The following is a 16,239-nucleotide window of genomic DNA, read 5'->3' as shown; positions in this document are numbered from 1 at the left end:
AAGGGCCAGTGAGACACTCATGTAGTGGATGGAGGAAGCTCTTGCCTGCAAAAGCTTGTGCTGCTTTAAGTGAGTTTTTCAAGTTTTACAGGATGTGCAGGTTTGAGGAATAACTGGCTGCCACATGCCTTAGTCAAGTGTTGATGTAAGAATGTCCTTTGAGCATGTACATCTCACCCACCAGTGGTGATGTGAATTCATCATTGCTCTGAGATACTTCTTTCCCTAAACACCATTTGAATTCAAGAGGGAAAATTCAGTTGGGCATTCCCCCAAAATGAGACTTCCATATTTAGTTATTGTTTATTTACATCTGTCCCCTTGAAGTTTGCAAATCCTTCCCCTGGATTTGAAAGCTTAGTCCATCAGAAATGCCAGCATGGGTCCATAGATCATTGAGGGTGAAGAGGTCCAGCTACGTGGAATTTCAAAATTGTAGAGATGGAGGGAGAGTGGCTTCTTTTGTCTACGGACTTCTCCAGATCACCAGCTTATTCAGCATTCTTCCTGATTTGCTTTTGCAGAGGTTATTTGTCTTGTTGCCCTTCAGATGTTGTTGGACTCCAGGTGCAGTACTGGAATAGGTGTCTTGATTACCATATGGTTCATATTTTAAGACAAGAATGTTGCCAATCACATGTCATGCCAAGCATGATTCAGTTAGCAGGAAGTATTGGTAACGAGGGCAGAGCTTGGAAGAATATTGCTGAATATTGCTGAAGAAAGAGTACTGCCGACAACACCTTCTGCTGCTTTAAGTGAGTCTTTAAAGTGTCACGAGGCTTGCAACATCTGGAAACAACTGGCTGCCACAAGCCTTACTCAAGTGTTTGGATACACAAATTACCTCTGGAGTATTTAAATCACACCCATCAGTGCCAACAAGCACAGAGAGGGTTCTTTCACACCAAGGCACAGGACTTTCTCACATCAGCACAGGTACCATCTCTTTAATTTCTTCTCTGGACTTTCTACCCCTGTTTTCACTACCCATCCCCAAATGTATGTTTTCAAAATATTGTTGGACTATAACTCCTATTATTCATGACCTGGGGTGCAGTCATTCAGGGGTCCCGGTAGGGTCTTTACCTCCTTACCTTTTTGGGAGCCAGGTCCCAGGAGGGTCCTTATGTCTCCAGCGTCCTACAAACCAATCATCATGAAAGCGGAGTTTGTTAGCCACTGGGAAGAGTCCGAATCAGTGTCAGCTGCAAGCAAGCCTTTATTTCCTTCAAAGCAAGCCTTTATCCTACTTCAAAGAGCCAAGACAAGTTGCGGAGAGTGAGAATTCTGTAACTGCAGAAAAAGAAACAATGAATCCTGATTATAGCATCCCATCTACATCATCAAGCAGTTTGGAAACAGCAAGAGATAAACATGTCGACCCTGAATTCAGTAATTCAAGCAGTATCTCTTGACAGTGAGAAAGGACGGTTAAACAGTGACAGTGATAGAGAAGCAGAAAGCAATATTCAAGCTCACCCAGATTATCCTATAATCTTAGAAGTTTATATTATACACCCACAAGAATGGCTATATACTAAAGCCAGCATGGATTTTTCCTATTCCGCAGTATTGAATTGAAAATACTTCCATGCCATTCTGCAGCTTCCCATACGCTCATTTCAAAACAAAAGCTTACAAAACGTATAGTCCTGAATTCAGAAATGCTTGCTTAACAACCCTCTAAGTTTTCATGGTGATACACAAAGCAGTGGGGGGAAATCCAGACCCCTGTTGGACTTTTTTCTGTCAGCAGTCTAATAATTTGTTGAAATTAATTAAAAATCAGCCATGTTCAGAGAGTACCTGTATTCCTATTACTGAGCTTGCCCCATACTCTGACCTTCATCACCTGCAGTTTAAAAGTTAAAAAAAATGCATGGCTGACTTAATGTGGTTCACTGCATGGGTCTGAACCACCTAAGGATCCTCTGGGAAGAGAGGAACAGTTTCCCAAACCTCTTGCAACAAGAGCTTTCTGGATTCCAAAGCAAAAGCCTTGGAGGTTATCCAATTGGAGCCACATGGTGGCAGGCTTATGAACAGGTGGGGACGTGAGAGTAGAGAAAAACGGGGCTAAAGAATGAACCCAGAAGGCTTCTCTGCACTGGTATTTGCAAGGACAATGAAACACGTTTTTTAATTGGCTAATTGAAGCTGCTTTTCCTTGTTAGCAACTCCCAGGGCTTGGCGAGTGGTAGATTGACAAGTGACAAAGGTCACAAGGGCATGAAATGCTGGCTTCTTAATGGAAATGCACCATTTACGGGGCATTATGAAAATAACTCAATGTAAAATTCTTGCCAATTTGCAGCTGTGGCCGCAAAATCTGTGCCGAAATAGATGCTGGTCCGAAAGGATGGCGAACTGTTGAATCCAACGGGAATCCGAGGCCAGGTCCGATTTGGCAGATATTTCCCCCCAACCTTATCAGGTGGCAATGCCCATACCAGACATTTGTTCCACTTTAGAAAGTCCTGGCTTCCCCCAAAGAATTCTGGGAAGTGTAATCTGTGAAGGGTACTGAGAGTTGTTAGGAGACTCTTATTCCATTGACAGAGCTCCAGTGGCCAGAGTGATTGAACAGTCAGCTCCTCATCTAGGAATTGTAGCCCTGAGAGGGGAATAAGGTGTCTTCTAGCAACTCTCAGCACCCATCACAAACTATACTTCTTGGATAATCTGTGTGACGTCATAGTGTTTAAAGTGGAATATAGGTCTGGTGTGGATGTGGCCCTTGACAGGTTTGGTTTAAAGTTAGGTGGAAGACTACATGTGCCTGCTATAGAATAAAAAGGTGGGGGAAAGCCTGAAAAACAATGATACTATTCACAGTGTTTTCCTTTTGGAAAGGACTTTCCTTCTGCCTGCCCAGGGCCCACCCACCCAATCTCCTCCCTTCCCTCCCTCTCCCCTCCCCTCCCATTTCTTATTACCCCTGCCCTTTCTCCACTTCTCTACCTCTTCCCCCTCTTCCCCCCTACCTTCCCTTCCCCCAGGTCATTTTAACCCATCCAAAGCATGATTGTACAGGAACAAATCCCCACTGAACTCAAAAAGCATGCAAATGATCAAACTTGCCCTCCACTCCTCCTCCCTACTATCCCCTCTCTCTTGCCCCGCTCCCTCTTCCTTCACCCTCCCCGTCTCCTTCCAATCGTTTTCCCCTCCCCCTCCCTTCCTCCTTCCCTCTCTCCTCCCCCTTCTCTTCCTCCCTCATGGTCAGATTTAACTATCCTATGCATGATTGCACAGAAGTAAATCCCACTGAACTCAATAAGCATGCAAATGATCAGACTTGTCTTTTCCCTCCCCTTTCCCCTTTCTCCTCTCCTCCCCCTTCTCTTCCCCTCCCCTCCTTCCCCTCTTCTCTCCCCTCCTTCTCCCTTCTTTCTCCCCTCCTCCTCCCTTTCATTCTTCCTCCTCTCCTGCTCACTCCAGCCCTCCCCCTTCTTCTCCTCCTCGCCCATGGTGAGTTTCACCTATCCTAAGCATGCTTGCACAGGAGTAAATCCCACTGAACTCAATAAGGATGCAAATGATCAAACTTGCCCTTCCCCCATGGTCAGTGTCACCTAACCTAAGCATGATTGCATGGAGTAAATCCCATTGAATTCAATAAGCATGCAAATGATCAATCCATTCCCAGAAACTTGCACAGGATCCCATTTCTCACCTCCCAGATTAAAAAGCAGAGAAATTCACTAATAGGCAAAAAAACCCCACAACACCTTGCAGTTTAGGAACATACCTATAGCCTACAGATATTTCTATCAAATTTTAAAAAGCAGGGAAATTGGGCAGCTATAGTGAATGCACCAGGGGAGCAGGAGATCTGACCTCCTCTCTGAGATATTGGACTGCCCTACAAATTGGCAAAAATGCAAACACAATTTGGGTTTGTCTTTCACAATCCAATCCACTTGCTGTGTCACTTGGAAGAATTTGTTAACATGTGCCTCTGAACATATGTTAGATATGTTTCTTGATTACAAGAAACAAAAATTCCACTTCCATCCCAGCAATTGTGCTGTTAGCAGTGCAGAAGAGGAATGTTCCAGGTACCTCTATTTTTCCCCCATGTGGGTTCCTAACAGTGTTTTGCGAATGGGGGGAGTGGTTTGATTCAGATAATGGAATGTGAGAAAGGGTTCGAAATTCTCCTACAGACAGTACTACTATCCCAGCTGAAATCGGAGGGCCCATGGCTGCCTTAAAAAAAGAAAATGGAGCTACACATTTTCTCTCCCTTTCTTCTTATGATTCAGGCTGCATTCAGACAGCACTTTACTCAATTTTCCTGACATTTCCTTATCTGTTAATTTTGTGTGATCTTTCACATGACATAAAAGCTACTTCTGGCAATCTAGCAGAATCAAACGGAAATTTAGCACACAGTTTTGTGTTGCTTCCAGAAAAAATCTGTTTGCAACTCCATTAACTTGTGAAATTGGGAGAGTTTGGTGTTTTATTATTCCCGCAGTTTACAGAAGTGTACATGTGCAAAAAGGATGGGGGTGGAGGCAATATGTCCAACAATGTCCAGTGTTGTTGTGTCACACCATGACCACTGGTGTGAATGACATTTAGCATGACATGGTGGTATATTGATATAAAAAACCCATAACGCCACAGGTACTCCAATGTGAAAGGAATATTAGAAATCAGGACAGAAGCGGTAGCATTATACTCAGGAAAACTAATGTAATAAATTCCACATCTGACTGCAGCCTCAATATTGTGGGCCCAATTCTGTGGAACTACCTCCTGCCTGAGATTACATGGGCCTGCTCGCTGTTGAATGTCAGGTGCTCGACACAGACTTGCCAATTCCAGCAGGCATTTTAAGGAAGTTTTCTGTTTTTATGATTCCTTTTAATTGATGTCATCCAAGGTATGCTTTTTAATTTTTATGTACACTACTCAGAAATGTTGATAGTTTAAGTGGTCAGAAAGCAGACTGTCCTTGCAATTTTTATTTTGGGGAAACTTTTAATTTTTTCCCTTTAAATTCCAGTTGGTGGTACTGTGCCTCAGTTTCTCTAATGGACCAGCCTCCATTGACAATCATCTCAGCAGTTATCATCAATCTGCTACTGTTTAAGGTTAAAGGTGTGTCTGTCTTAATATGTATTTAAGCTCTAATCACTGATGGTTTTTTTGTATGTTGCCATTTAACTTCTAACTCTCCCTTATATACAGTACCTACCAAGATTTCACTTCATGCATCTGATGAACTGGACTTTCCGCTCAAACTTATGTGCCATAACAAATTTGTTGCTTTGTAAAGTGCCACAAGATTAACTGTTGCTTCTGCTATTTTACCTGTTATTTTAATGAATCATGTATTGAGTTATTTTTTATGTTTATAACTTGTTTCCTCTGCATTTTAAAGTACGTTGGAATCTGCTTTGTGATTCTTTCACCCAGAAAAGGAGGTTTGAAACTGTTTAAATCCATAAACAAGGCTAACCAAATGAGGATGTGATAGTTAGAAGTGGGACCCACCACCATGATTTCAACAGCTTAAATAAACAGATAAACACCTAGCTGATAGGCATTTTGTACCGCCAGCTTGTCATGTACTGGAGTCTGACACCAAAACTCTAGGGAAGTCATTCATAAGCCCTGGGTATATAATGGCCTTTGCTTCAGTTTTTCCAGCTTGTTTTCTTAGCTGTTTTCCCCCATGATTCCTTCTCAAAACAATTCCTAGGTCCAGGCAGTGACATTTAATGGTGGCTTTCAGATGGCTTGGTGTTGCTACGGGAATGGCATTTATTTGTTTAACACATTTTGAGACTACTTTTCCTTACATGGGATTTCAGAAGAAAAGAGAAATGCCTTATTATCTATTGGATTGTTTCCTTTTTGGCCCCCAAATGAGGCACTGCTTATTTCAAGGTGATGAGAGGCATTGAAGAGGGTGGCCGGATCCTTTCCTGAGAAATACCTGTTAAGGCAGGTGTGGCTAACCTGTAGCTCTCCAGATGTTTCCTGAACTACATCTCCCATCATCCTTGGCAATTAGCCATACTGGCTGGGCTGATGAGCGTCATAGTTCAGCTATTTCTGGAGGGCTCCTGGCTAGCTACCCCTGTCTGAACAGCTGCCTAGAGAACAAACCTCTTCAAGGGGAGGCTTTTCCGTGCTCAGCTCTGAGTGAGTACAGTTGCTGAAAAACGTTCACGGTTCCTCAGTTGCTGTGTTCCTGTGTGATGTAATTGACTGTGGACTCTTCCAGTCATATTCCACCCTCACTGGACTGCCAGCAATAGTGGCAACAGGGGGCAATTAATGGACCTGCTCCATCACCATCCTTGTTTAAAATATTCAGTCATCTGCTTGTCAGGAATTGCAGCCTCTAATGTCACTCTCTTTTAATAGCTGTAACTGCAGAAGAAACAGCCAATGCCCTGAACCTCAACCAATCCTTGAGAAGCAATGGAGAAATTAGAAAGGAGACAGAGATGTTAAAGGTGAAGCCTCACAACGTCACAATGGACAAGGAAATGCAGGATTTATTCAATCACTTTCCAAAGCCAAAGCCAAAGCCAGGTGAAAAGCAATTCTTTACTTTTTTATTTGTTGCCCAAGAGCCGTTCCCAAATTATTCAGATAAAAATAACTTTAAATCAGGCATCACCATCATGGTGCCCTCCGGATGCTGTTAGACTCCAACCATCAGCCCCAAACAGCATGGCCGGTGGTCAGGGATGATGGGAGCTGTAGTCCATCAGCTACATTCCTCTTAGAGGGTTGGGCTTTCTGGCTAAGTGGTCTGAGCGGCTGGTTCCTAGAGTTCCTTCTTCACTGGAGCATATCACCTGCTCATTCCTAGTGGGCTTTCAGGTATCCTAGGGTCACACAAGCTCTCCAAGCCCTCATTTTCCAAGACAGCATTGGATGAGAAGGCACAGTTAGTGCCTAGGTTGGTTTGGGGGGTTATTGGGGCCGTGTCTGTAAGAATTTATGGCAAATGACACAGCTTGCTTAATTATAAAATATACATACCACCCTTCTTCCCAAAGAAGCCCAGAGCGGCAAACACACAAATGATACAACAATTACAACATCTAAAAACAGATCTCTACTTAAAAGGCTTGTTGGAAGAGGAAGGTCTTCAGTAAGCACAAAAAGATAACAGAGATGGTGCCTCTCTAATATTTAAGGTTAGGGAATTCCGAAGGGTAGGTGCCACAACACGAAAGGCCCGATTTCTATACTGTGCAGGATGGATGTCCTGATAAGATGGCATCTACAGAAGGCCCTTACCTGAAGAGCACAGTGACTGATTGGATATATAATGGGTGAGATGATCTTTCAGATATTGTCCAGGCCAACTCCCTTGGTTTCAGACTCAGACTCACTGGTTTGTCTTGCTCCATTACGTTTAATGTGGAATTTCAGCTTAGAGCTTTACATAGATCAACTTACAGATAGATTACATAGGATTCTGCATCTCTGCAGGACCTAACTAAGCATGACTACTCAAAACTAAGACATCACAGCAATTAGATACACCCCTTGAGTCCCTTTGGGTGGACTCTTTCTATTTGCTTGGGGGTTCACTGAAGGAGACTTTGTGAGCAAGTGAGTGCTCCTCCTGACTGGGAAAGCTGGAGCTATTTGTCCATGCCTGTGCATCTGTCTGCATGTGCTGGGTGGTGGCAGCATTTCACTGATTTCCATCTCAGACAGGGACTCAGGTTGAGCTTTTGATTCATCCTCTAGAGGAGGCACACGCAACAGCTGTGGGTGAAGAAGGGGCTAGAGAGGAGGGAAAGGGGCAGGCTCTTGGTCAAACAGCATTTCTTCCATTGTAACTGGAGCTAAGGAGGGTGGATCTGTCACTATCAAAAGTGCTGGTCTTCTGTTTCAGCACCCCTCTGTTGCAAGCTACTGGGCTCCTTCCCTGAACCGCATTCAATCTCTTCCTCCTCCTGACCACTCCAGGAATGCTCCATGAAGCTGATGACAGATGTCTTAGACCAAAGCAGCCGCTTGAACCAAGGTTGATAGCTAATCTGCAGCCAGTGTAATTCTTTCAGCAACACAGTGGTGATATCCTACCCCAGTGGCCAGCCAAGGAGCCACAATTTGCACTAGTTGCAGCTTCCGGACCAACATCAAGAGCAGCCCCTTACAGAATGCATTGCGGTAATCCAACCTAGAGGTTACCCGTGCATGGACGACAGTGGTCAGGCTATCCTGGTCCAGAAATGGCTGTAAGTGTCTTACCAGCTGGTAAAAAGCACTTCTAGCCGCTGAGGTCACCTGGGCCTTTAGTGACAAAGATAGATCCAGGAGCAACACCCCCCCTACAACAAATCTGCTCTTCCAGGGGGAGTGTGACCCCCATCCAAATCAGGCAATTAATCGATTATCTGGACTCTGGAACCACCCACCCACAGTGTCTCCATCTTGTCAGGATTTACAGTCAGTTTGGCTCTCATCCAGCCAACCACCAAGTCCAGGCATCAGTGCAGGGCTTGTACGGCCTCTCCTGATTTGGTTGTTTCAGAGAAATAGAGCTGGGTATCACCAGTGTACTGATGACACCTCACCTCAAATTTCCGAAAGACCACTCCCAATGGCTTCATATGCCTTAATTTGCTAAATGGATTGCAGCGTAAAATATTCAGCCAATGAAGGCTGCCAATAGTTTGTCTCTTTGGTAGTGTCTATACCTGTGCTCTTAGTACCGAATGAACAAAGTTAAAGGAGGAATTCATTTAGTTGACTGTGCGCACAGTATCTTAAGAATGGAGGAAGACCTACTCCCACATCAGAAACTGCACAAATCGTGCCATGGAAAATGTGTCATGTCAAACAGGACAATCACTATTTAATGCAAAACAAGAAAAGAAAATAACATTGAAAAGGAGGAAGGAAAAAAAGATTTCCCCCTTTACAGAAAGAAGTCTTCAGTGCCAACTAAGTTGCTTGTTCCTCCTTTAGAATATTCTCCATTTTTCTTTTGGACAGTTGTGTATGTATATTATATATTTCCACGGCAGGTCTATGTGTGCTTGGAACATTACAGGTACCCTGGCCTTACAGAGTTCCGGATATTTACCAATTATTTACTTTTCTATTAATTGTCCAAGAGTTTCCAAACGATGCCACTAAGCATTGTGATAATAAGAGTTCACATTTATTGCTTTTTTTAACCATTTAGATCACAGTAAGCCTTCCACAGATCCAGAGTTTGGTATTGCTTCACTACCTACACCCTGGCTCTACAGAATTTGGGATGTTAATCAGAAGTTCCTCTTTCTGATGAACAACATGCTGGTAGCAGCTCCACAAAATCCCAGCAATTCAGGTAACTGTTCTTATCATAATTTTGCATCTCACAGTTCCTGCCTGCATTGACTAAACACTTGTGTCACTTCTGGGGCTCGGTAACCAGGTACCAGGGAATGTCTGCTGCAGCCACATCTTCTTCAACAAGGCCAGAAATGATACTCTGTGACTTTTCCACAGGCCTCATGAGAGTTGCTCCAAAACTATGTTGCATTGAGTTAGTCTGCTGAACATGTAAAGAAGAGAATAAAACAAAAGACATTTAAAACTCCACATAAACATAAATCACACAGAATGTTGTATTAGGCATTTCAAACAAAAAAAATTAAACTGGAAAACTAGAGAGATGGGAGTTCTGAAAGAAGTGATCTAATGGAACTTCTTTAATACATAAGAAGCTTTCTCACACCAAGTCAGGGGACCATTTGTCCATCTAGTCCAGTCTTTCTTTCTTTCTTTAATTTAAGACAATTTATATACCGCTTGATTGTAGAAAACCTCTTAAGTGGCAGTGGCACTGACTGCAGTGACTTTCATGTTGCTGTTACGCAGTACTTTTTAAATGAGGTAATGATTCTTGTTTGAAAGATATCAATAAGGAGAATGTCAATTGGATACAACAGGACACAGACCTTACTTGTGGCTTGTGCAAGCACTAAAGTTATGGAATAGAACTAATGATGAGAAAAATATTTTGTATACTTCTAGTGTCAGGGTCAAGCTTCTATTATAGACTAGCGTTTGACCTCATCATAAGTCTTATGGGACATTTCACTAGCTTTAGTTCTTATTGGCAAGAGATTGAGATTGAGAGAGAGAGAGAGAGAGATCATGCTTCTTATTTCTTGTTCATTTTCAGAACACTTACTGTCTGTGACCCCAAACAGAGGTATTGAACAAAAAGATGAAAAAATATACCCCATCTTTATGGGTAACGAAGATGGGACACACACCTTGTCCTGTGTGGAATCTGGTGGAGGTCAACCTCAGCTAAAGTTAGTGGTGAGTTTCGTTTGTGGTTCAAAGTCACATTTGGTTATCTGAGAGGGTTTCCATTCAGTATACTACAAGACTTTATATATGATTAAGACTTGAGATCTGCTTATGCCTTCTGTACACTCAATTTTTAAAGAAGGGAATCCAATTTATAGTCTTGCTAAACAATTTCAGTGTTTTCCCAGTTGTCTTCTATTCCCCCCCCCCCGGAACTGATTCATTTTTTTTGTTTGAAATATAACACAACTGCAGTAGCACTAGCCTGTTCAATCTGGAGAGGCAAAGCACTACTGAGGTTTTTAAGGGCAGTTCTGCCTTTAATAACATTTTTTGTTTGAAAGTTGTTGTAAGCCACCTTGGGAGGGTTTCTTGCCCTGAAAGGTGGGATGCAGATTTATTAAATCAATCACTTGAAACAAGTAAAGGTTTCCTGTCTGTAGGTTCAGATCATTTTATTCCTTCCTGTTGAGTGTGGCTTGTGGATTGGTTATGGATTTCACCTTAGTTATTCAGCAGTACTGGATTTCTGTCTCTCTCTGGTGGTGAAATCTTGCTGTTTTGGTATAAAAACCATTAGAAGAAATGAAGGGAACCAGGAATTAAAGCACAGATGAGCGGTCTGTGGCCCTCCAGATGATGCTGGACACCAGCTCCCATCAACCCCAGCCAGCACAGCCACTGGTCAGGGATGATGGGAGTGTATATTAGTCAAAACTGTACACAAAAATGTGGTTATTGGGAGAAATTCAAACTAAAATGCTGACTAATGTTCATGAGAATTAAAAACATACACACTGCTGCAGATATGGGAAGAGCTTAATTTAAGATCGGAAAAATGAGCAATCAAAAGTGACAGATTCATCCATCTCTGTCTCTCTCTCTCTCTGTATATTTTTTTAAAGGAGGAACGTATTATGGGTCTGTATGAAAAAAAAGAAGAATTGAAGAGCTTCACTTTCTTCTGTAAGGGTGGGAGCAGCAATGAGCTTGGCACCTTTGAATCTGCAGCATTCCCGGGTTGGTTCATGAGCACTTCGTCTGAGCCAAACAAGCCTATTGGTTTGAGTCGCCAAGGAGGTGCTGAGATCACCCAGTTTTATTTTGAAAAAAAGTGAGTTCCCACCATGTTTACGCCAGATTACAGCCTCTGCACCAGAGCTCCTTTGTCCCGCCTTCTGTCACTGCAGCACAGCAGCCATCAAAAACACACACATTTTTCCTTTCATCTCCAAAACAGTTGCACACATACAAAATCTAACAGACATGCTGCAGCAGACCTTAACCATCAAAAACTTACTGCATAAAGCCAGCAAAATAATTCCTTAAAAAGCATTAAACATTTCTCACCACCACCAGCATACACAAATCACATCACAGTTTAACAGGCAGTGTCTCAAGCTTGAATCCAATCCAGCCTCCTTTTTGGTCTTCCTCTGGTTGTGGATCAGGGCCTTCTAATTTAAACTTTACTCTTGGAGATCTCTGGGACCTCATGGCACTTCTCCAGGGACACATCTGCTTTCCCACTGGCACACTGCAGATGGTAGCCATCTTCCTCCCACCCTCCGCCCTGGGAAAAGTCTTTAAGTCAGTCCACTACATCCCCTGCCCCAAACTCCAAATCAAAGTCCTGCCACAATTTTTTTTATCTGGGGGCATCTTCTTCAGGATTAGCTGGCCTAGCCCACCCAGGTTGGCAGAAAGAATCTTCCTTTTCATTCTCTCTGCCCATCTCCAGAATAAATCATGGGCCCAAACCAATGCAGGTAACCCAGCGTCCCTTGCCCTCCAAACTCATGAGATCCTGGATGACCCTCACTGCTGGGGCTTGCTCAAGGGCTTCCCCCACTACAGGAGCCAGATCCCACCTGGTAGGCCATCACTGGGTACCCAAACTGCAACAACAATCAAGGATTTGATCTCACTAATTTCTCCAGGTGTTGTTCCTCTTGTACTTTCTCTTGCAAAATCATTTTTCCAAGAGCTGGCAGCTCCTCTTGCACACACAGATCCTCCTGCAATTTCTTTTCCATAGCTGGCACACACGGAGTGGACAGTCATGCAGTGTGAGCTGTACATCAGAGCGTGGCAGTCAGACTTTTCCAATGACTCATTGAAAGTGTCCTTTGTGGTCGGCCTGCTGGAAGGAGAGGTAGCCCAGTGGTCTACCCCTCTGCTGTTTCGGAACAATGCTGTGTTGGGACAGTATGATAATTTTATTGCTGCCATGGCAGAAATCTTTCTAGACCCTCACAGAAAGGTCATAGTAGATCACCATCTGGGAAACCTCCACCAGGACAAGAAGTCTGTTGGGACTTATACCAACACTTTTCGAATTTTGGTGCAGGAAATGGATTGGAATGTGTCAGCCCAGATGTAAGAATACCAGCAAGGCCTTAATGATCAGATCTTGGATGAATCGGCATGAAGTTTGGCTCCCAACAGCTTATTAGAGCTCATCCAGCCATGCCGGAAGATTGACAGTAGGTTTGAAGGTCGTCACCTGGAGCGCAAGGGTTCCTTGGCTCATCAGTTATCCCTCATACCTCTCTTCCACATGTGCTTCTCTCCCAGCATGGGAACCTCTGCTCAGTTAGGGGAAGAGCCCATGCAGATTGGAGTGGCGCAGCCACGCTTGATGGAGGCGGAGAAAGAGAAGTGGCATCGAGAGCGGCTGTACCTGTACTGTGAGAAGACGGGTCACCTTGCAAAGGCCTGCCCATCCAAGTTGGAGAAAGCTCCAGTGCAGGAAAACTCCAAATCCCAGCTCTTGTAGAGGTCCATGAGCTGGGATCGACTGTCAGCAAAGGACCTCACGATGTTCTTACCTCACCAAAGCTGGCCTTACATCTACTGCTATGCCTGAGTCTGCCTTCAGGTCCCAGCATCCAAGTATAAGCTATGTTGGACTCTGGGGTGTCTAGCAATTATATAGACTTGGGCTTCATGAAGCAGAACAACCTCCCCCTCACCTCGCTGGAGGCACCTTTAGCCATAGAGACCATTGACAGATGGCCCCTAGCTTTGGGAGGCAACTGTAGGGCTGATGATGGAGCTGCCTCCGCATTGTGAACAGCTGTCTTTCTACCTTGCCACCTTACCTCACTTCCTGGTGGTTCTCAGGATGACCTGGTTGACACAACATGATCCTCTGATCTCATGGGGGGAAGCCTCTGTGATGTTCCAATCTGACTACTGCAAGCGGTATTGTTAGCTGGTCGGGATAGCAACAGTGGCAGCAGCAACTGCCCTGCCTCCTTCTGTGCTGACTCCCTTACCCAAGAAGTACCAGGACTATTGTGATTTTTTGACAAGAAGGAGGCTGAGCAGCTGCCCCCCCACATAGTCCTCACAACTGTGCTGTAGAATTTCTCCTGGAGACTCAGATCCCCTCTGGCCGGATCTACATGCTGTTTGAGCCAGAGCTGGCCACTCTAAGGGACTTCCTCAATGTCAACTTGAAGTGAGAGTTCATTCTCCCCTCTAAATAACTGGCCCAGGCCCCCTGCTTTTGGCAAGAAAAAGAGCGGTGAATGTGATCAGCATCGGCACCTGTCCCTGCTGCAGATCGCAGAGAGGGAGCTCTCAGGCACCTTCCCAATACAGTCAACATGGGCTTAAATAAGCCCACCTGTATGTCCCACCTACCTCTCCCATCCCTGTGAATGACATGCACGCTGTGCACATATGCCTGCCATCAGCCAGGATGGTGGTGAAGATTCATTCACAGGGACAGGAAGGGTGGGTGGAACACATGGTCAAGCTTATTAGCCGCATGCTGCCTATATGGGTGGGATGGGCGACGGCACTGCAGGCCTGGGTCAGGCTGGCACCCAAGGGCCCAGTCATGCCTGGCCCCAGCCCCAGGGATGAGGCTTGGTGATGAATCCCAATCACTGAAAACACTCAGTGACTGAATCTTTCTAGTTAGCTCTTCCATCAACACAAATGTGAAAGTCAGTAGCACATAGGGTTGCCAGGTTCAGGGCCTGAGACTGATCCTGTATCTTTAGGAGAAGAGAAAGTCAGCCAAGTGCAGGTGTTTTTGCAACACTCTAATGGGAAAAACCACAAGGTGGAATTCTCCCTTCTCCCTGCACAACTTTTAAAGATACAGAAGACCTCTTGTTTGCCAGGCCCAGCCTCCAAGAGGTATCTTTAAAAGTTGTGCAGGGGGAAGGGAGAATTCCACCTTGTGGTTTTTCCCATTACAGTGTTACCTGCACTTCACTTACTTTCTCTTCTCCTACAGATACAGGATCAGTCTCAGGCCCTGAACCTGGCAAACTTTGTAGCACATCCTGTGTAGAATCAACTCATGGGTTTTATTCAAAGTAGCACTACGTAAGTAGTTCTGTGAGTGCAAGGATGTTTGCTTGCACAATAGAAACTTCCTCCTCTTCTCCTCCATGCCTCCATAAAACTGTTTCGGGTTTCCCCCAACCCTCCTGAGTATATTTGGGGCACACTTGCGGAAGAGGAGGAGGGAAAAGTCTTGTTGTTGTAGTGGTGACCTTGGGCTGATGGGATGGGTTAGTTTCATACCGCCCACGAAATAATCATTGCCAAACATTCTGTCTCCTCCTCTCTCACAATGAGTAAACATGTTTTTAAAAGCAAATGGTTATATGAATTCAGAGGTAGCTCTATCCCAACACATTTGGAATATAAGAGGGAACACTGAACTGGACATTCTACAAAGGGCCTGTGAGACACTCATGTAGCAGGAGGAAACGGTTCTTGCCTGCAAAAGCTTGTGCTATTTTAAGTAAGTCTTTTGAGTGTTACAGGACATGCAAGTTTGAGGAATAAGTGGCTGCCACAAGCCTTCATCAAGTGTTGATGTAAGAATGTCCTTTGAGCATGTGGTTATTTATGTGAATTCATCATTTCTCTGAGGGTTAGGGTTATTTCCCTCAACACTTTTTGAATTCAAGAGGGAAAATCCAGTTGGGGATTCTCCAAAAATGAGATTCTCATATAGCTGATGAAGGAGTTCTGCCGACAACACCTTCTGCTGCTTTAAGCTAGTCTTTAAAGTGTCATGGGGCTTGCAACATCTGGGAACAACTGGCTGCCACATCCCTTACTCAAGTGTTTGGATATACAAATAACTCCTGGAGTATTTAAATCACACCCATCAGTGTCAGTGAGCACAGAGAGGGTTCTTTCACACCAAGGCACAGGACTTTCTCATATCAGCACAGGTACCATCTCTTTAATTTCTTCTCTGGACTTTCTATCCCTGTTTTAGAATGCTAGCCTTCCCTAATCTGGTGTCTTCAAAATATTGCTGGACTATAACTCCCATTATTCATGACCAGGGGTGCAGTCGTTCAGGGGTACCAGTGTGTGTGTGTGTCTTCAACCCCTTACTTTTTTGGGAGCCAGGTCCCAGGAGGGTCCTTATATTTCTAGTGTCCTATGAACCAATCATCATGAAAGGGGGAGTTTGTTAGCCACTGAGAAGAGCCCCAATGAGTGTCAACTGCAAGCAAGCCTTTATTTCCTTCAAACCAAGCCTTTATCCTACTTCAAAGAGCCAAGACAAGTTGCGGAGAGTGAGAATTCTGTAACTGCAGAAGAAGGAACAGTGAATCCGGATGATAGCATGCCATCTATATCATCAGATAGTTTAGAAACAGCAGGAGATAAACGTGTCAGACACTGAATTCAGTAATTCAAGCAGTATCTCTTGACAGTGACAAAGGACAGTTAAACGATGACAGTGATAAAGAAGCAGAAAGCAGTCTTCAAGCTCAGCCAGATTATTCTATAACCTTAGAAGGTTATATTGTATACCCACAAGAGTGGCTGTATACTATACCCAGCATGGATTTTTAACATTCCGCCATGTTAAATTGAAAATACCCCCATGCCATTCTGCAGCTTCCCATATGCTCATTTTAAAATAAAACCTTATAAAACATA

At 44.1% G+C, this 16,239-nt stretch overlaps 1 protein-coding gene across 1 annotated transcript; it reads left to right on the top strand.

Annotated features, from left to right (window-relative positions):
• Positions 1 to 900: 900 nt before the first annotated feature.
• LOC133368663 (interleukin-1 family member 10-like) lies at positions 901 to 16,239 on the top strand. The gene is made up of 6 exons (XM_061593151.1): positions 901 to 939; positions 5,021 to 5,115; positions 6,391 to 6,561; positions 9,185 to 9,331; positions 10,172 to 10,314; positions 11,211 to 16,239. The coding sequence occupies exons 2-6, from the start codon at positions 5,049 to 5,051 to the stop codon at positions 11,421 to 11,423; spliced, it is 741 nt and encodes a 246-aa protein (XP_061449135.1). The 5' UTR covers positions 901 to 939; positions 5,021 to 5,048; the 3' UTR covers positions 11,424 to 16,239.

This window comes from Rhineura floridana, chromosome 12 (assembly GCF_030035675.1).
Source record: "Rhineura floridana isolate rRhiFlo1 chromosome 12, rRhiFlo1.hap2, whole genome shotgun sequence".
Lineage (NCBI taxonomy): Eukaryota > Metazoa > Chordata > Lepidosauria > Squamata > Rhineuridae > Rhineura > Rhineura floridana.
This window is presented reverse-complemented; position numbering and strand designations above follow the sequence as displayed.